Source organism: Salmo trutta, chromosome 22 (genome assembly GCF_901001165.1).
Source record: "Salmo trutta chromosome 22, fSalTru1.1, whole genome shotgun sequence".
Taxonomy (NCBI): Eukaryota; Metazoa; Chordata; class Actinopteri; order Salmoniformes; family Salmonidae; genus Salmo; species Salmo trutta.
Genome location: NC_042978.1, coordinates 42,989,471 through 43,010,021, shown reverse-complemented (window position 1 = coordinate 43,010,021; position 20,551 = coordinate 42,989,471). Strand labels below are relative to the sequence as shown.

At 44.7% G+C, this 20,551-nt stretch overlaps 1 protein-coding gene across 1 annotated transcript in view; it reads left to right on the top strand.

The window, feature by feature from the left end:
* Positions 1 to 20,551, top strand: part of ivns1abpa (influenza virus NS1A binding protein a) — a 38,294-nt gene that overhangs the window by 16,310 nt on the left and 1,433 nt on the right. Inside the window, exons 2-13 of the mRNA XM_029708063.1 lie at positions 517 to 801; positions 1,090 to 1,228; positions 5,749 to 5,918; positions 6,493 to 6,568; positions 6,673 to 6,846; positions 11,504 to 11,629; positions 14,539 to 14,649; positions 15,168 to 15,306; positions 16,039 to 16,263; positions 19,436 to 19,557; positions 19,652 to 19,910; positions 20,293 to 20,466. Of these exons, the coding sequence (XP_029563923.1) occupies positions 1,118 to 1,228; positions 5,749 to 5,918; positions 6,493 to 6,568; positions 6,673 to 6,846; positions 11,504 to 11,629; positions 14,539 to 14,649; positions 15,168 to 15,306; positions 16,039 to 16,263; positions 19,436 to 19,557; positions 19,652 to 19,910; positions 20,293 to 20,466 (1,687 nt within the window). The 5' untranslated portion in view covers positions 517 to 801; positions 1,090 to 1,117. The remainder of the gene's footprint in view (positions 1 to 516; positions 802 to 1,089; positions 1,229 to 5,748; positions 5,919 to 6,492; positions 6,569 to 6,672; positions 6,847 to 11,503; positions 11,630 to 14,538; positions 14,650 to 15,167; positions 15,307 to 16,038; positions 16,264 to 19,435; positions 19,558 to 19,651; positions 19,911 to 20,292; positions 20,467 to 20,551) is intronic.

The window sequence follows — 20,551 nt, the reverse complement described above, 5'->3', positions numbered from 1 at the left end:
CTATTTTAGTGACTGGACTGTCAGTGTGCTGCTTGACTGCAGAGGGTCAATCTGCCTAGTGGAGATGCCATGAGGCCGGTTTCAACACGTGGGTTGACTTTATTTTTGAATTTATGTAATTTCATTTTAGTTTAATTTCAAACCAGTGGTTGCTATCCTATCTCTCTATCTCTCTCTGTGTGCACTGCAGTTTTGTGTAATCTAGTTGACAAATGTATTCTCTCTCCTCCTCTCTCCTCCTGTCCCTCCTCTCTCTCCTCCTGTCCCTCCTCTCTCTCCTCTCTTGTCCCTCCTCTCTCTCCCCCTGTCCCTCCTCTCTCTCCTCTCTTGTCCCTCCTCTCTCCTCCTGTCCCTCCTCTCTCTCCTCTCTTGTCCCTCCTCTCTCCTCCTGTCCTCTCTCTCCTCTCTTGTCCCTACTCTCTCTCCTCTCTTGTCCCTCCTCTCTCTCCTCTCTTATCCCTCCTCTCTCTCCTCTCTTGTCCCTCCTCTCTCCTCCTGTCCCTCCTCTCTCTCCAGGTTATAATGCACGACCAACACAGAAAAAGTTTGACTCTATAGCCAACGGGATCCTGAGGACTTGATTACAGTCGCTTCAAGCCTGATAGTTTGCATCGGTGCAGCTCCCCCAGCTCACACCCCTCTGGACGACTGGCATAGCCCCCACCCCCTCCTCCTCCACTGGTAGAAGACTTGGGTTCCCTTGTGGTCTCTGTCTACTTTGCCTTTGTCTTCTCTCCCATCGTCCCCTGTTGGTCTACTGGTACCAGTAACACTCCCCAGAGTTACGTCATTCTGTATTAGGTAAGGCAATTATTACTAATGCATGAGGCAGATTACACCCACACAATGCACATGTGCCTAATCCAAGTCCTCATTGTGATCATGAATTAATTAAACAAGTTTTTATGAACAATGCCAGCATCGTTGGTTGTTGTGGGGGGAGGGTGTAAGGGGAGACTCGGGGGATTGATGGGTGGGAGGGGGACTTTAGGGGAAAAGAAAATGACAAAACGAAATGAGAAAAGTTGGTCACCAAAAAAATAAATCTATATGTAACTGTGATGTCCTCCTCCATCCCTCACTCATCAGGCTCTGCCCCCAACATTAAGCAGTGAAGATGATTTCCAACGGTTATCTGATCTTTGAAGATGAGACTTTCCTGGATTCCACTGTGGCCAAAATGAACGCCCTGAGAAAGAGCGGACAGTTCTGTGACGTGCGACTGCAGGTACGCAAAGATCTCTCTCTGTCTTTTCATCCTCCTTGGCCAAGACTCGCATGAAAAAGAGATCTAAATGTCAATGTGACTTTCTGGTTAAATAAAGGATATTCAAATAAAAATACAAATCATAATCAGAGCACCTGTGACACGAGGGGAAGTGTGAAGGAGTGTGAAGGAGAGAGAGTGTGAAGGAGAGGGGGAGTGTGAAGGAGAGGAGAGGGGGAGTGTGAAGAAGAAGGAGGGGGGTGTGAAGGAGAGGGAGTGTGAAGGAGAAGGAGGTGGGAGTGTGAAGGAGAGGGAGTGTGAAGGAGAGGAGAGGGGGAGTGTGAAGGAGAGGAGAGGGGGAGTGTGAAGAAGAAGGAGGGGGGTGTGAAGGAGAGGGAGTGTGAAGGAGAGGGAGCGGGAGTGTGAAGGAGGGGGAGTGTGAAGGAGAGGGGGAGGAGGAGTGTGAAGGAGGGGTGTGTGAGGGTGAAGGAGAGTGTGGGTGTGAAGAAGAGTGGGAATGGGAGGATGAGACATACAGAGCCAGAGGTGTTTTTCTAGATTAGAGCTTTTGACAACTTGTACTCCTTCTCTCAAGGCGAAACCGGTTGCCCTAAAGCCAATCACATGGTTGATCCTATAGGTTAATCCACCATCCTCAAAGCTAGATATTTCCCTGTCAGTCAAGCTAGTGTGAAGTGTAAAAAGAAACAATGAAAATTCAGAAGGAGTAATTAAGATCAAATCTCATTGGACAGGAGTTCAATATTTACTATCCTGTTTCCTGTTGATGTCATAATGATGTTGCAGTAGTTTTCTTCAGGAGTGAGCGGTCGAGTTACTATCCTCTCTCAATCCCTCTCTTGCTCTTATTTTGTGGCTCTTATTGGGGCGATTCCACTCCAGAAGGCCCACAAATATTTCTGGTATCTCAGATTGTTCTGGAAATTCTCACATAGAAACTTCATTGAGAGGAAGGATGTTTTTATATGCTTTTTACATTTGTATCATAAACCATTACTGAGAAAATCATGATAAAGCTATGAGAGCTTTGACATAACTCTGTAATGAAAAGCGCTATACAAATTATTAGCGCTATACAAAGTATTATTATAAAAGAGGCCATTTTAGTCCCTTTTTAGACCTGTACATGCCTCCTGTAAGACCCTATGATGTGTGAAGCGTACAAGATGCAGACAACATGTTGGAGTCATTATACTCCTTATAGTGTGCTCTAACAGATGGAGTATGTCCAGATTCTGAAGAGAAAAAAATCCACGCTCGTTTATTTAACATAAAAATATGAATATATCAAAAGTACCCTTTTTGTATTTTGTAAATTTTTAGACATTGTTTTAAACAATATACTTTACAAGTACATCACGTTTCCAGTGTGTGTGTTCTGCTAGTTATGAAGTTATTCTCTCTACTGACTGCTCACATCCTCTTTGACTGGACCTTTCCACCATTTCCTGCCCCGTCTGTCTCTGTGTTGATTTGTCCCCACTAGGGCAGAAAACATTGTTTCCCTCTGTTGTATACATGGGCATTAGGCTATAGCTTAAACCATGTAGTACATTTTTTTAGAACGGACACTCTTTAACTATCTTGTGTCGCTGTTTTTTATCTTGTGTCGCTGTTTTAAAAAACATAGCCTATATTCCCTTCTCTCCATTCGATAGGCTATGAATATGACTGAAGGTTACCCTTCGTCATTTTAAGCATAGCTTTTTCCCGATCAAACAATGAATGTTACGGCGTTCCAATCTAATGACAAGTTTAAGCTTATTAAGATGAAAAGGCCCATGCGGACTGGGAAAATCCCTCAATGTAACGTTGAAAACCAAATGGACAATAACCTGGCCTCCTAATGGCCGATCAGAAAAGCTTTTAGACAAATTAAAGTTATGAACATTCGCTTATTTCCCAAATATTCTAGACAAAGGTGTTGTCGAATTTTTGTGGCTTTAAAAAATAAAAGAAAGAAAGTCTACAGCATAGGCTATTCTCAATCACAGCTTTATGATGGACAGAACAAACAATATTATTCCTCACCAGACAGTCACTATTCCATCATGATGTAGTCCTATGACCTATCTCACTACGTTAAGACAGCCTGTTCCATCATGATGTAGTCCTATAACCTATCTCACTACGTTAAGACAGCCTGTTCCATCATGATGTAGTCCTATAACCTATCTCACTAGGTTAAGACAGTCTGTTCCATCATGATGTAGTCCTATAACCTAACTCACTATGTTAAGACAGCCTGTTCCATCATGATGTAGTCCTATAACCTATCTCACTACGTTAAGACAGCCTGTTCCATCATGATGTAGTCCTATGACCTATCTCACTACATTAAGACAGCCTGTTCCATCATGATGTAGTCCTATAACCTATCTCACTACGTTAAGACAGCCTGTTCCATCATGATGTAGTCCTATAACCTATCTCACTACGTTAAGACAGCCTGTTCCATCATGATGTAGTCCTATAACCTATCTCACTACGTTAAGACAGTCTGTTCCATCATGATGTAGTCCTATAACCTATCTCACTACGTTAAGACAGTCTGTTCCATCATGATGTAGTCCTATAACCTATCTCACTACGTTAAGACAGCCTGTTTCATCATGATGTAGTCCTATAACCTATCTCACTACGTTAAGACAGCCTGTTCCATCATGATGTAGTCCTATAACCTAACTCACTACGTTAAGACAGCCTGTTCCATCATGATGTAGTCCTATAACCTATCTCACTACGTTAAGACAGCCTGTTCCATCATGATGTAGTCCTATAACCTATCTCACTACGTTAAGACAGCCTGTTCCATCATGATGTAGTCCTATGACCTATCTCACTACGTTAAGACAGCCTGTTCCATCATGATGTAGTCCTATAACATATCTCACTACGTTAAGACAGCCTGTTCCATCATGATGTAGTCCTATAACCTATCTCACTACGTTAAGACAGCCTGTTCCATCATGATGTAGTCCTATGACCTATCTCACTACGTTAAGACAGCCTGTTCCATCATGATGTAGTCCTATAACCTATCTCACTACGTTAAGACAGCCTGTTCCATCATGATGTAGTCCTATAACCTATCTCACTACGTTAAGACAGCCTGTTCCATCATGATGTAGTCCTATGACCTATCTCACTACGTTAAGACAGTCTGTTCCATCATGATGTAGTCCTATAACCTAACTCACTACGTTAAGACAGTCTGTTCCATCATGATGTAGTCCTATAACCTATCTCACTACGTTAAGACAGCCTGTTCCATCATGATGTAGTCCTATAACCTATCTCACTAGGTTAAGACAGCCTGTTCCATCATGATGTAGTCCTATAACCTATCTCACTACGTTAAGACAGTCTGTTCCATCATGATGTAGTCCTATAACCTAACTCACTACGTTAAGACAGCCTGTTCCATCATGATGTAGTCCTATAACCTATCTCACTACGTTAAGACAGCCTGTTCCATCATGATGTAGTCCTATAACCTATCTCACTAGGTTAAGACAGCCTGTTCCATCATGATGTAGTCCTATAACCTATCTCACTACGTTAAGACAGTCTGTTCCATCATGATGTAGTCCTATAACCTAACTCACTACGTTTAGACAGACTGTTCCATCATGATGTAGTCCTATAACCTATCTCACTACGGTAAGACAGTCTGTTCCATCATGATGTAGGTTATAGGACTATCTCACTACTTTAAGACAGCCTGTTCCATCATGATGTAGTCCTATAACCTAACTCACTACGTTAAAGACAGCCCGTTCCATCATGATGTAGTCCTATAACCTATCTCACTACGTTAAGACAGCCTGTTCCATCATGATGTAGTCCTATAACCTAACTCACTACGTTAAGACAGCCTGTTCCATCATGATGTAGTCCTATAACCTAACTCACTACGTTAAGACAGCCTGTTCCATCATGATGTAGTCCTATGACCTATCTCACTACGGTAAGACAGCCTGTTCCATCATGATGTAGTCCTATAACCTAACTCACTATGTTAAGACAGTCTGTTCCATCATGATGTAGTCCTATAACCTATCTCACTACGTTAAGACAGCCTGTTCCATCATGATGTAGTCCTATAACCTATCTCACTATGTTAAGACAGTCTTTTCCTCAGAAAGTCACTGCTCCATCATGTGCATGCCAGACATATACACACAAACCTGTTCTGTTCCTCTACCAGAAAATATCATTACAAAATATTTGACACTGCTGGCACTTAGCCTCTGCCCAGGCTTTCAACAACATTATCTTTCGCCCAGTTGCATAGGGGCAATAGGGGCGGTAGCGTCATATAGCACGTTTTATGGGTACATAATCACAATAGGACTACATCGCCAAACCCTAGTCCCCACACTCATCTCTCTTCAAATCCACCGTTTCCCTGACACTCACACTTTCTCTTTTTCAAATGTGTTTTTGTTCGATTGATATAACCTCTAAAGAAGGACTTGACCCCTGATCCCTAACCCCTGACCTTTTGTCCTCTGTAGGTGTGTGGTCATGAGTTGATGGCCCACCGTGCTGTGCTGGCCTGCTGTAGCCCCTATCTGTTTGAGATCTTCAACAGCGACATCGAGGCTCACGGCGTGTCCCACGTCACCTTCGAAGACCTGGACCCAGAGGCTGTGGAGATCCTGCTCAACTACGCCTACACTGCCCAGTAAGTACCATGACCTCTGACCCCTACACTATGCCTACACTGCCCAGTAAGTACCATGGCCTCTGACCCCTACACTATGCCTACACTGCCCAGTAAGTACCATGACCTCTGACCCCTACACTATGCCTACACTGCCCAGTAAGTACCATGACCTCTGACCCCTACACTATGCCTACACTGCCCAGTAAGTACCATGACCTCTGACCCCTACACTACGCCTACACTGCCCAGTAAGTCCCATGACCTCTGACCCCTACACTACGCCTACACTGCCCAGTAAGTACCATGACCTCTGACCCCTACACTACGCCTACACTGCCCAGTAAGTACCATGACCTCTGACCTCTACACTATACCTACACTGCCCAGTAAGTACCATGACCTCTGACCCCTACACTATGCATACACTGCCCAGTGAGTATACATCTTCTAATACAAATTGTGCAATGAGCAGAGTCCTAGGCTTTGTTAAGAATTTCCAGGACCTTCACCGCTCTGCTGACCCAGGAGACCTTTCACTATGCTTCTCACCTGTCTGACACGACTGACTAATGCTTGTCTGTCTGTCTGACAGGTTGAAGGCAGATAAGGCATTGGTTAAGGAGGTCTACTCTGCAGCCAAAAGGCTCAAGATGGAACGAGTCAAGCAGGTATGATCTTTCTCTTGTTTCAACTACTGATACTCCATATTGTACGTTTTTAATGCAGTCCCAATGGTCAGAGTTTCACACTTCTCTCCTCTCTGATTGGTCAGATCTGTGGCGACTACCTGCTGTCTAAGATGGATTCCCAGACCGCCATCTCCTTCCGTAACTTTGCTAGCTGCATGGGAGATGGCCGCATGCTGGCCAAGATCGATGCCTACATCCAGGAACACCTGCTGGAGGTCTCAGAGCAGGAGGACTTCCTCAAACTGCCCCGCCTCAAGGTGAGCCGTCCCCAACAAACTTTCTTAACCCAGTCTTCAGGGTCCACCTGCCGGTCCATATACAGTATGTGATGCATTCTAACTCCAGGAACCTGAAACTTGTCAACTTATCAGCAATCTGCTATTAATTAGAAACCAGGTGTGCTGGTGTTGGGATAAATCAAATATATGGAAGCACTGGTGGGCCCTGAGGACTTGGTTGAGAAAGCACAGGAAAAGCCTGTACAGTAGCTAACTTCGTAGGTCTTGAGGGACTCCCCTAAGCACCATATTTTAGCTTTTTAACATGGACTTTAGAATAGCGAGATTTATGCAGTTGTACTTTCTTTAGATTCTTACATGGCAAAAACCTCCTAAAATGAATATGAGAATATATATTATGATGCTGGGTTGAGCAGTTGAGCTGGGCGATTTTTTTTTGGGGGGGGGCTCGTCACAGTATTTTACAACATCTTTTTGCATATCTCTCAGTACATTTTGGCTAATGTCAAGAAGAAACCTTTCCAGCGCTACACTTAGGCTACTTGATGTAGGCCTATTCACTGCTAATCACACAGTCTGCTCCGATGCTAATCACACAGTCTGCTCCGATGCTAATCACACAGTCTGCTCCGATGCTAATCACACAGTCTGCTCCGATGCTAATCACACAGTCTGCTCCGATGCTAATCACACAGTCTGCTCCGATGCTAATCACACAAAACTAGAGGTCGACCGATAATGATCTTTCAACGCCGATACCGATTGTTGGATGACCAAAAAAAGCCGATACCAATTCATCGGCCAATTTTTTTTTATATGTTTGTAATAATGACAATTACAGCAATACTGAATGAACACTTTTATTTTAACTGAATATAATATATAAATAAAATCAATTTAGTCTCAAATAAATAATGAAACATGTTCAATTTGGTTTAAATAATGCAAAAACAAAGTGTTGGAGAAGAAAGTAAAAGTGCAATATGTGCCATGTAAAAAAGCTAACGTTTAAGTTCCTTGCTCAGAACATGAGAACATATGAAAGCTGGTGGTTCCTTTTAACATCAGTCTTCAATATTCCCAGGTAACAAGTTTTTGGTTGTAGATATTATAGGAATTATAGGACTATTTCTCTCTATACCATTTGTATTTCATATACTTTTGACTATTGGATGTTCTTATAGGCACTTTAGTATTGCCAGCCTAATCTCAGGAGTTGATAGGCTTGAAGTCATAAACAGCGCAATGCTTGAAGCACAGCGAAGAGCTGCTGGCAAACGCAGGAAAGTGCTGTTTGAATGAATGCTTACGAGCCTGCTGCTGCCTACCACCGCTCAGTCTGACTGCTCTATCAAATATCAAATCATAGACTTAATTATAATATAATAAGCACACAGAAATACGAGCCTCAGGTCATTAATATGGTAAAATCCAGAAACTATAATTTCGAAAACAAAACATTTATTCTTTCAGTGAAATACGGAACCGTTCCATATTTTATCTAACGGGTGGCATCCCTGAGTCTAAATTTTCCTGTTACATTGCACAACCTTCAATGTTACGTCATAATGATGTAAAATTCTGGCAAATTAATTACGGTCTTTGTTAGGAAGAAATGGTCTTCACACAGTTCACAATGAGCCAGGCAGCCCAAACTGCTGCATATACCCTGACTCTGCTTGCATTGAACGCAAGAGAAGTGACACAATTTCCCTAGTTAAAATAAATTCATGTTAGCAGGCAATATTAACTAAATATGCCGGTTTAAAAAAATATATATACTTGTGTATTGATTTTAAGAAAGGCATTGATGTTTATGGTTAGGTACACATTGGTGCAACGACAGTGCTTTTTTCGCGAATGCGCTTGTAGAAGTAGGATGTGATTCCATGACAAATTAACAGGCACCGCGTTGATTATATGCAACGCAGGACAAGCTAGATAAACTAGTAATATCATCAACCATGTGTAGTTAACTAGTGATTATGTTAAGATAGTTTTTTATAAGATAAGTTTAATGCTAGCTAGCAACTTACCTTGTCTCCTTGCTGCACTCGCGTAACAGGTGGTCAGCCTGCCACGCAGGCTCCTCGTGGAGTGCAATGTAATCAGCCATAATCGACGTCCAAAAATGCCGATTACCGATTGTTATGAAAATGTGAAATTAGCCCTAATTAATCGGTCGACCTCTAATCAAAACCATATTGTAATAAAAACCATACTACAGCCTACTCCGCATGTAAGGTGGTGCTATGATCTCAATATTAAGAGGTGAGAAATAAATAATATACTCACAGAAAGCTGTTAAACTATTTTTCCCTCAATCAGAATGCATCTCTTCCGTGTGCACAGTGGGGAGAGGGAGTGAGAGTGGATCACTCACACAGCAGCAGACAGGGAAACTGAGACAGGCAGATACTTTCATAGCAGGAATCATCATAATGCATAGGCTATTACTGTCGACCAAATAATGGTTTTAGAACGATCAACAGGAATGTTGTGTAGCAAAATTACCGACGTACACAAAATGCTTCGGTAAGAGGAAGGTAATGTCGGCAGGGTGGGAAATTAACTTTTTGGTCCACCAGCCACTGTGGCAGGTAGATAATAAAAATAAAATAATCTACCAGCCACTCAGATTCTTTACCACCAAAATGTTTTTTGAGACCATAAAAACAACAGATGAGCATGCTTTCTGTTTTTCTAAATTACTGTATGTATTACTAGTAAGAAGTAATGAAATAAATTACTATGTTAAGAATACATTTTTATAAATTACTGTATGTATTACTAGTAAGAAGTAATGGGGTACATTTTTGTGACCTGCATCTTTTAACCAATGCGTGTTAAAATAAATCATTTAGATCAATAGTAAAAACAGAGAGTTCTACAAATGAACATGAAGAATCAACAAAGTTCCTGCACGGCCACAAAAGGCTGACTGATACAGCTAATGTATTAATATAGTTCAGAGCTCTGCACTGACATGTTTTACAAGGAGTACATGATGTGCTCCTAAGCAGAAATGTAGAAGAACGCAAATACATCGAGGAGAACAGAATATTTGATTGTTTTAATTATAAGAAATAAAGGTTTTTAGGAGTGATCCGTGCTCAGTCAAGCACAATCATTAGTTGAGACAAATGTTCAGCGGCCGTTTTATGGGACTAGCCGTTACCGTGGTAACTTGGGCACGCCCTTGTCTGTGATGAAAAAAATCTGACTGATGTCTTCCTAGCAGCAGACCGTTGCAGCAAACTCAATCTAACATTGAAAACAACCTAACGTTAGGTTGTGAACAAAACTATATAATTGGCCTAAAACACGAGGACAAGTCAGACTTTAGTACCCTTTCTTATCAATTCCACTAACTTCTACATGTGGCCTTTGGATTTAAAAAATAAAAAAAACCTGTTCCCAAATGCTCTGTGTGACCACCTGCCAACGTGGCTGGAGAAATAGACCTTCTTACCCACCAATGACAAAATCTACTCACATTTGACGGGTGGCGGGTGTTAATGTCCAACCCTCAGTGTCGGTGTTGGTCATTTTGGGTTTATCGTCCCAGCTCTATTGAGCAGCCTTGCTGCAGTAGTTATACTGGTCTTTATCTTGCCTAAGAGTCATCAGCTCTATTGACTGTTGGAGGACAAACATGGATAAATGATCTTAGTAGAAATTGTTAGCTGTTCCTCCTCTGAATCTCACCCAATATGTACAATTATTTCATGTCTTGGTGGACGTTTGTATCTAAATCGTTAGTTCCCATTTTTGCTTTTACACAGATCCTGGCTCAAAATGCGTTCATTTAGATTATCTGTGATGGAGCCTCGGTTAATGTGGGTTTACAGTTAGTTGCATTATTATTAGAGCTGGCACAATGACCGTGTAACCAGCGGTTATGGATGAAGACGGCCATGAAAATAAAATAACCGTAACGAGCAAGGTGTTGTAGCAAACGAGTCTCCGGTTCCCTAGGCAACACCTCCCTGCAGCAGCAACACAGCAACCCTGCCAATTTGACTGGTAAACTCATGGGTACACTCGCAATGGCTGCCTGATATTGTGATGCAATAATTTCCATGGTAATGTAGAATGTTCATTCAAATGATGTTATTTTTGTCATGTCAGTTGAGTTGAATCACCAAATCACAGCACAGATTGATGGGTACACTTCTTGCTTTTACTTCCTGCTTTGCTCCTATGGTTACACTCGCAATGGCCGCCAGTCCACCCATTATGCCATCATTGACCTGAATGGGGATTCCCATTCTATCTATTCTATTTCTATGGCACACATGCAGCCAGGAGCGCAGGAGAGGAGAAAATGTGCGTCTTAAACAACAAAAACAGTTATTGCGATGACTGCTGTCATTTGTCTGGCCAATAACAGTCTTTCAAAGTTCCATGACTGTCACAGCCCTAGGTAGTGTATTACCTTCGGTGCTGCAGAATGTACTTTGGAATTCCCAGTTACTGGTTTTGATTGGTCTCTAGTTTGAGGTGAAACACAACCTTTTTTTTGTAACAGCTAGACTATGATGGTTCAATATTGATTCAGTGTCTTGTGATTTGTGGTATGAATGAAGCACACCCTAGCCATGGTTGATCCTAGATGGCTTTTTCTAACCTATTTTTGACTGGTCTCCTCTTGTGTCTGTGTGCCTGTCTACAGTTAGAAGTAATGCTGGAAGACAGCCTGAGCCTGCCCAGCAACGGCAAGCTCTACAACAAGGTGCTCAACTGGGTCCAGCGCAGTCTGTGGGAGAACGGAGGTCAGCTGGATAGACTGATGGAGGAGGTCAGTACTGTAGCTGGAGCTTAGCTTGCACTAATCCACCCCATAACCCCTCCCTCTCTCGCTTTCCTTTAGCAAGTCGTTAAAGGCATCCGCATGCTTCAGGTCGGCTGGCGCTGAGCACGGCTGGCGCTGAGCACGGCTAGGCGAACCGAACGCTTGTGCTCGCATACTCCCTTATTAGACCTTCACTTGAAAAACGAGAAAAAAGCGTCAATAGTACTGTTTGTCCATTTTGAGACCCCGTAGCCAGTGTACACTTCATCAAAATAGTCTGAATTCATCTATGACGACTCAAGAAATCTGTCATTCATTTTGACATTTTTGTCGAGGAGATTTGTCTTGCAATTTTGCACCTGACTAGGATGTTTGGTGCAGTATTTCTCAAGTGAAAGAATGTGCATGAGGACGGGTCATCTCTCGTTAAATAACAATAGACACTTTATTGAAGAATCCCTACTATTGACCAATCGCCAACGAGGGGACATAGACTTCAGCTACCGACTTCGGTGTGCCGAGAGAGAGAGAAAATGGTGTGCCCGAATAGCCCAAGGTTTTTCCCCGAAGTCCAACGCGAACAAAATGTTGTCATAATATATGCACAAGCTGTTTGGGCTGGGAAGCATGCGGGCGCCTTAAAGCACTGATCCAAACCCGACGTCATGGCACGCTGTGTTAGGACTGTTTGGTGGTTCTTTTTGTTCTTTCCTTTTTTCCCGTTTTCTTTCCTAATGTTTAGTTCTGCAGTACAGTGTACCTGGACATACAGCAAACTAGAGGTGAGAAGAGACAGACCTGTGTTGCTGTTCTGTTTTAGTCATCAGTTGGATGCACCTACAGTGTCTTGATTTTGCTCTATTCTCTTTTGCATTGAAAGATGTGAGCAGGTCCCTCACTCTGTTCTGTCCCACTGATACCCTTCTCTTTCTGACCAGGTGTGTGTGTGTGTGTGTGTGTGTGTGTGTGTGTGTCAGCGAGCGCTCCAGTACTAACGAATGTTCCTCCCCATTGATTTGTCTCTCCTCCAGGTTTATTAACAGCAGCAGGAGAGCAGACTGAAGAGTCAAGACTGAGCCACCAGGGTAATGAGTCAGGGAGAAACAGAGAGAACAGAGGGAGGATAGGAGGAGCCCCCCTCTTTCTCTTTCTACAGCCAAAGCAACACTGTGCTCCCATCTGTCTACACACACACACACACACACACACACACACAGGCCTACTTAGCTTACACATATTTACATTTTGTAAAGTATGCATACAACCTAATTGACTTACATTCCACTGACATCCAGTGGAGAGCACTCACAGAAACCCACATCTACTCACAGAAACCCACATCTACTCACAGAAACCCACATCTACTCACAGAAACCCACATCTGCTCACAGAAACCCACATCTACTCACAGAAACCCATATCTACTCACAGAAACCCACATCTACTCACAGAAACCCACATCTACTCACAGAAACCCACATCTACTCACAGAAACCCACATCTGCTCACAGAAACCCACATCTACTCACAGAAACCCACATCTACTCACAGAAACCCATATCCACTCAGAGAAACCCATATCCACTCACAGAAACCAACATCTACTCACAGAAACCCATATCTACTCGCAGAAACCCACATCTATTCACAGAAACCCACATCCACTCACAGAAACCCACATCCACTCACAGAAACCCATATCCACTCACAGAAACCCATACCCACTCACAGAAACCCACATCTCACAGAAACCCATATCTACTCACAGAAACCCATACCCACTCACAGAAACCCACATCTCACAGAAACCCATATCTACTCACAGAAACCCATACCCACTCACAGAAACCCATATCCACTCACAGAAACCCATACCCACTCACAGAAACCCATACCCACTCACAGAAACCCATATCTACTCACAGAAACCCATACCCACTCACAGAAACCCATATCCACTCACAGAAACCCATACCCACTCACAGAAACCCATACCCACTCACAGAAACCCATATCTACTCACAGAAACCCATACCCACTCACAGAAACCCATATCCACTCACAGAAACCCATACCCACTCACAGAAACCCATACCCACTCACATAAACCCATATCCACTCACAGAAACCCATACCCACTCACAGAAACCCATATCCACTCACAGAAACCCATACCCACTCACAGAAACCCATAATCACTGAAAAGACCATCTGCACATAACCATGATTACCCCCCCACATACTCGGAAACACCCGTCATAATTCACTATTCTATGAGGCGTTTAATATTAACCAATTTTTAGAACCAAGAGATGTCCTTTAAGTAGGGAAGGGCAGAATGACGGACATTTTAACCATAACCGTAAAGAAGCTTTTGAAATGGTTCACTATCTCAATGCCCACTATCATTTTGTTTGAAAACGTCTCTATTTTCATGTTTTATTTATTAACTATTTGTAAGAGACAATAATGTATGTAAAAGCTTTGTCTTCCACATAAGCATAACTCATGGATTTACATCAGAAAGATGCCGTTCCTTTTTTCCATGCAATTATAATGACCAACTTCCTCAGCCAACCATGAGTGGGTTTTCCAAGCATTGAGGTCATGAGGACTGAAGCCGTTTCCAGATGCTTCATCTTTATCAACTCCACCCTCCTCCTTTTCTAGATGTTCTGAAGGGAAGGGGGTGCACAGGAGCAGCACCTGCAGATGTTGTGTATGTCCCTGCATTTACTGTAACCACCTGCGTTCCTCCTACTGGTGACGACAGACCAAGCTGAACCTTCCTCACCCAACCAACCCCCCTCCAACACCGTCCCCCTCCCTCCCGTGTTGCCCGGGGTGCTGCTTTGCTGTGTGTTGCCATGGAGACAGCCTGCCACATGGGTGTTGTGTCGCTGTGTGTCTTGCAGGTGCAAACGCTGTACTATTCAGCCGACCACAAGCTGCTCGATGGCGCTCTCATCATTGAGGAACATGGGGTGTTTGGTGTTGGTGCAGAGGACCACATCCAGTTTGTGCAGGTACACAACCCGCCCCTATCCTGGGCTAACTCTGTGTCACTTGGCCCAACCTGGCCTCTATCCACCTTATGTAGCCTGGCAACAAGGGCGCAGCCGGTTAGTGTGTGAAACCTAGGAACACTACACCTGCTTGCGTAGCTCCTGTTGCACACTAGACTGGTTCTCAGATCAATTGAGTCTAGTCTTTTGGAGATTGGGTTCTGATCGCAAAATGTTTTGTGTGTTTTGAGTATGTAGCTGCTTCTTCGTTGGTCAAGTCTACCCTGTGTCTGTGTCATCTTTCAGCTTGTTTAGATGGTTTAAATGGGTTGTAGACTGGTTTCAACTGTTTCTGGGGGACGACTCAGCACCGCTAAAAGACTGTTTGGGTGTAGTTCTAGGCAGGTTCAAAGCCAGGATTAGTCCATTTCAGGACTAATGCTCTGCAGCCAACTGGTGTTGTAGCCTGTAGGAGATGTTGTGGATCTTCCCTCTGGCTGGGTTTCTGTACTGTAGCTGCGTTGGTTGTGCTGTTGCAGAAGAAGCCCCCTCGTGAGAACAGCAACACCCAGAGACAGCTGAGCTCCAGCTCCTCCGGCAGCACCTCGCCCTCCGGATCCTCCTCCAACACACCCTGCAGGAGAGAGTGGAAGTATATCGCCTCCGAGAAGACCACCAGTAAGTGTGTGTGTGTGTGTGTGTGTGTGTGTGTGTGTGTGTGTGTGTGTGTGTGTGTGTGTGTGTGTGTGTGTGTGTGTGTGTGTGTGTGTGTGTGTGTGTCGGATGTTTGAAGACTTACAGAGGAGTGGGTGTGTTACCTCAGAATGACAACGACTAGGTTCCAGTTTAACAACGTTTACTTCACCGTATTTCCACAGAACATAGTCACCATCATGCTCAGGCCAGTCCATCTCCAGTGAGACTACTGCGCAGGCGTACTAATAACAGAGTGATAGCACCTTAATAACAGAAATATAGGGATACTTAAAACTCTCTCTCTCTCTCTCCCCCTTCTCTCTCTCTCCCCCTCCTCTCTCTCTCTCCCCCTCCTCTCTCGCTCTCTCTCCCATCTCTCTCCCTCTCCCCCTTCTCTCTCTCTCTCCCCCTTCTCTCGCTCTCTCCCCCTTCTCTCTCTCTCTCTCCCCCCCTCTCTCTCCCCCTCCTCTCTCTCTCCCATCTCCCTCTCTCTCCCTCCTCTCCCTCTCTCTCCCTCCTCTCTCTCTCTCCCTCCTCTCCCTCTCTCCCCCTCCTCTCTCTCTCCCATCTCCCTCTCTCTCCCCTTCTCTCTCTCTCTCGCTCTCTCTCCCCCCCCTTCTCTCTCTCTCTCCCCCTCCTCTCGCTCTCTCTCCCATCTCCCTCCCCCTTCTCTCTCTCCGCCCTCTCCTCTCTCCCTTCTCTCTCTCTCCGCAGACAACACTTACCTGTGTCTGGCCGTGCTAGATGGGGTGTTGTGTGTGATCTTCCTGCATGGCCGTAGCTCTCCCCAGAGCTCTCCCTCTGCCACACCCTGTCTGATGAAGAGCCTCAGCTTCGAGGCCCAGCCTGAGGAGCTGGAGGAACACCCGCTGACCACCATGCATTATGCCCGCTCTGGCCTGGGCACTGCCACCCTGCACGGCAGGCTCATCGCTGCAGGTACAGAGATTTTAACCATTGTCTATTTAACCTTTTATTTATACAGGTTATTCTCATTAAGATACAATCTCTTCACAGCAAGATAGAGCTGTTAGTTAACCAGCCACTGAGCCTCTATCTGGAGACTGGCACTGACCGGTCCCCAGATTCAAGTCTCAGATCCTCCAAATCAGCCCTGTCCTGTCACTCACAACTGTCATCTACAGTGCATTCAGAAAGTATTCAGACCCCTTGACCTTTTCCACAGTTTGTTACATTGCAGCCTTATTCTAAAATTGATTACATTGTTTTTTTCCCCTCATCAATCTACACACAATATCCCATATTGACAAAGCAAAAACTGATTTTTAGATATGTTTGCAACAATAACATTTTTCATTAAAAAAAATACTGATATAACATTTTACATAAGTATTCAGACCCTTGACTCAGTACTTTGTTGAAGCACCTTTGGCAGCGATTACAGCCTCGAGTCTTCTTGGTTATGACGCTACAAGCTTGGCACACCTGTATTTGGGGAGTTTCTCCCATTCTTCACTGCAGATCCTCTCAAGCTCTGTCAGGTTGGATGGGGAGCACAGCTATTTTCCGGTCTCTCCAGAGATGTTAGATCAGGTTCAAGTCCGGGCTCTGGCTGGGCCACTCAAGGACATTCAGAGACTTGTTCCAAAGTCACTCCTGCGTTGTCTTGGCTGTGTGCTTAGGGTCGTTGTCCTGTTGGAAGGTGAACCTTCGCCCCCAGTCTGAGGTCCTGAGCGCTGTGGAGCAGGTTTTCATCAAGGATCTCGCTGTACTTTGCTCTGTTCATCTTTCCCTCGATCCTGACTAGTCTCCCAGTCCCTGCCGCTGAAAACCGTCCCCACAGCATGATGCTGCCACCACCATGCTTCACCGTAGAGATGGTGCCAGGTTTACTGCAAACGTGACGCTTGGAGGAGTTCAATCTTGGTTTCATCAGACCATAGAATCTTGTTTCTCATGGTCTGAGTACTTTAGGTGCCTTTTGGGAAACTCAAGAGGGCTGTCAAGTGCCTTTTACTGAGGAGTGGCTTCCGCCTGGCCACTCTACCATAAAGGCCTGATTGGTGGAGTGCTGCACAGATGGTTGTCCTTCTGTAAGGTTCTCCCATCTCCACAGAGGAACTCTGGAGCTCTGTCAGAGTGACCATCGGGTTCTTGGTCACCTCCCTAACCAAAGCCCTTCTCCCCCGATTGCTCAGTTTGGCCAGGCTGACAGCTCTAGGAAGAGTCTTTGTGGTTCCAAACTTCTTCCATTTAAGAATGATGGAGGCCACTGTGTTCTTGGGGACCTTCAATGTTGCTGAATTTTTTGGGTCCCTTCCCTAGATCTGTGCCTTGACACAATCCTGTTTTGGAGCTCTACGGGCAATTCCTTCAACCTCATGGCTTGGTTTTTGTTCTGACATGCTCTGTCCACTGTGGGACCTTTATATAGACAAATGTGTGCCTTTCCAAATCATGTTTAATAAATTGAATTTACCACAGGTGGACTCTAATCAAGTTGTATAAACATCTGTTTGCGCTATAGGCTCATATAAAGGCTTCTGTAGGCCCAGACTGACCTGGTGTCTTCTGTTTGAGCTGTATGCTATGTATGCTCGTGCTCAAGACAAGGGGGATGATTGTGGACTACAGGAAAAAGAGGACCGAGCACGCCCCCATTCTCATTGACGGGGCTGCAGTGGAGCAGGTTGAGAGCTTCAAGTTCCTTGGTGTCCACATCACCAGCAAACTAACATGGTCCAAACACACCAAGACAGTCGTGAAGAGGGCACGACAAAGCCTATTCCCCCTCAGGAGACTGAAAAGATTTGGCATGGGTCCTCAGATCCTCAAAAGGTTCTACAGTTGCCCCATCGAGAGCATCCTGACTGGTTGCTCGGCCTCAGACCCCAAGGCACTAGAGAGGGTAGTGCGAACCGCCCAGTACATCACTGGAGCCAAGCTTCCTGCCATCCAGGACCTCTATACCAGGCGGTGTCAAAGGAAGGCCCTGAACATTTTCAAAGACTCCAGCCACCCTAGTCATAGACTGTTCTCTCTGCTACCGCATGGCAAGTGGTACTGGAGTGCCAAGTCTAGGTCTAAGAGGCTTCTAAACAGCTTCTACCCCCAAGCCATAAGACTCCTGAACACCTAATCAAATGGCTACCCAAACTATTTGCATTGACCAGACCCCCCCCCCTTACACTGCTGCTACTCTCTGTTGTTATCATCTATGCATAGTCACTTTAATAACTCCACCTACATGTGCATATTACCTCAACTAACCGGTGCCCCCTGTATATAGTCTCGCTATTGTTATTTTACTGCTGCTCTTTAATTACTTGTTACTTTTATTTCTTATTCTTATCCGTATTTTTTTAACGGCATTGTTGGTTAGGAGCTCGTAAGTAAGCATTTCACTGTAAGGTCTACACCTGTTGTATTTGGCGCATGTGACATACAATTTGATTTGATCTCAAGGATACTCAATGGAAACAAGATGCACCTGAGCTCAATTTCGAGTCTCATATCAAAGGGTCTGAATACTTTCGAAAAAATTCAAAAACCTGTTTTTGCTTTGTCATTATGGGGTGTTGTGTGTAGATTTTTAATCCATTTTCGAATAAGGCTGTAATGTAAAACATAATGTGGAAAAATATTTCCAGAATATGATTAATACACCTGATGATTGAGTAGGCCCGGACTGACCTGGTGTCCTCTGTGTTTCCTCTCTAGGAGGTTATAAAGTAGAGCTGGGCGACATGGACAGAAATCCATATTGCTATGAATGAACCACTTTTGTTGAGATAATAAATCTATGATAAATCATGTTTTTGCAGATGGGCGCTATGATCAAAAACTCGCAATACGTGAACATTTTGCTCGATAACAAAAAAAACTATCATTTTAGAAAAATGTTGTGGACAGTTAACATTAGTGACATGGCTCTAGACTGACCCGGTGTCCTCTGTTTGAGCTGTATGCTCACATTAAGGGTTCTGCAGGCCCGGACTGACCCGGTGTCCTCTGTTTGAGCTGTATGCTCACATTAAGGGTTCTGTAAGCCCGGACTGACCCGGTGTCCTCTGTTTGAGCTGTATGCTCACATTAAGGGTTCTGCAGGCCCGGACTGACCTGGTGTCCTCTGTGTATTTCCCGTCTCCAGGAGGGTATAACCGAGAGGAGTGCCTGAGGACGGTGGAGTGTTACGACCCCAAAGACGATCGTTGGACCTTCACCGCTCCCATGCGGACTCCCAGGGCTCGCTTCCAGATGGCAGTGCTTATGGTACAACCCTGACCTTTGAACCCTAATTTACTAGGATTGACAGGTGCCTGTCTTGACTTAAACCTGCCCCTCTGTCTCCTCGCATCTCTCATAGGGTCAGCTGTACGTGATGGGCGGCTCCAACGGCCACTCGGACGAGCTGAGCTGTGGGGAGACGTACGATCCGCACACTGACACGTGGGCTCAGGTGCCAGAGCTCCGGACCAACCGCTGCAACGCAGGTGTCTGCTCATTGAACAACAAGCTGTTCGTGGTGGGAGGGTCGGACCCCTGTGGGCAGAAAGGCCTGAAGAACTGTGACGCTTTTGACCCTGTGACCAAGACCTGGAACAACTGTGCTCCCCTCAACATCAGTAAGCACCTATACCACACATATATTATGGAGCTATAGGAGGACGGGCTCATTGTAATGGCTGGAGTGAAATAAATGGAACAGTGAAACACATCACACATATGGAAACCACGTTTTACTCCGTTCCATATAATCCATTCCGGTCATTACAATGAGCCCGTCCTCTTAAAGCTCTTCCCACCAGCCTCCCTACTAAACACAGACTGTATTGTACCTGTATCTCATAGTGTACACTGAGGAAAAGGTTCCAGGTCACCAGGGTGGAAGCCTTTACTAATGATGCTTATCATTTAGTGCATGTACTGTCTCAGTGAAGAACTGGAATAGTTTTCAGTTGGCATGTGAAAAGTGATTCAAGTGTGCCGTTAACTCTGTTCTTCTAGGGAGGCACCAGGCTGCGGTGTGTGAGCTAGATGGCTTCATGTACGTGATTGGAGGTGCTGAGTCGTGGAACTGCCTGAACACAGTGGAGCGTTACAACCCCGAGAACAACACCTGGACCCTGATCTCCCCCATGAACGTGGCCCGCAGGGGGGCTGGGGTGGCCGTCTACGCTGGTAAGACACTTCTCCATAGAAATATAGCATTCTGATTCTACGGTCTGCTCTAAACTGAGGATTACCGTGTATAGTGTCATGGGTT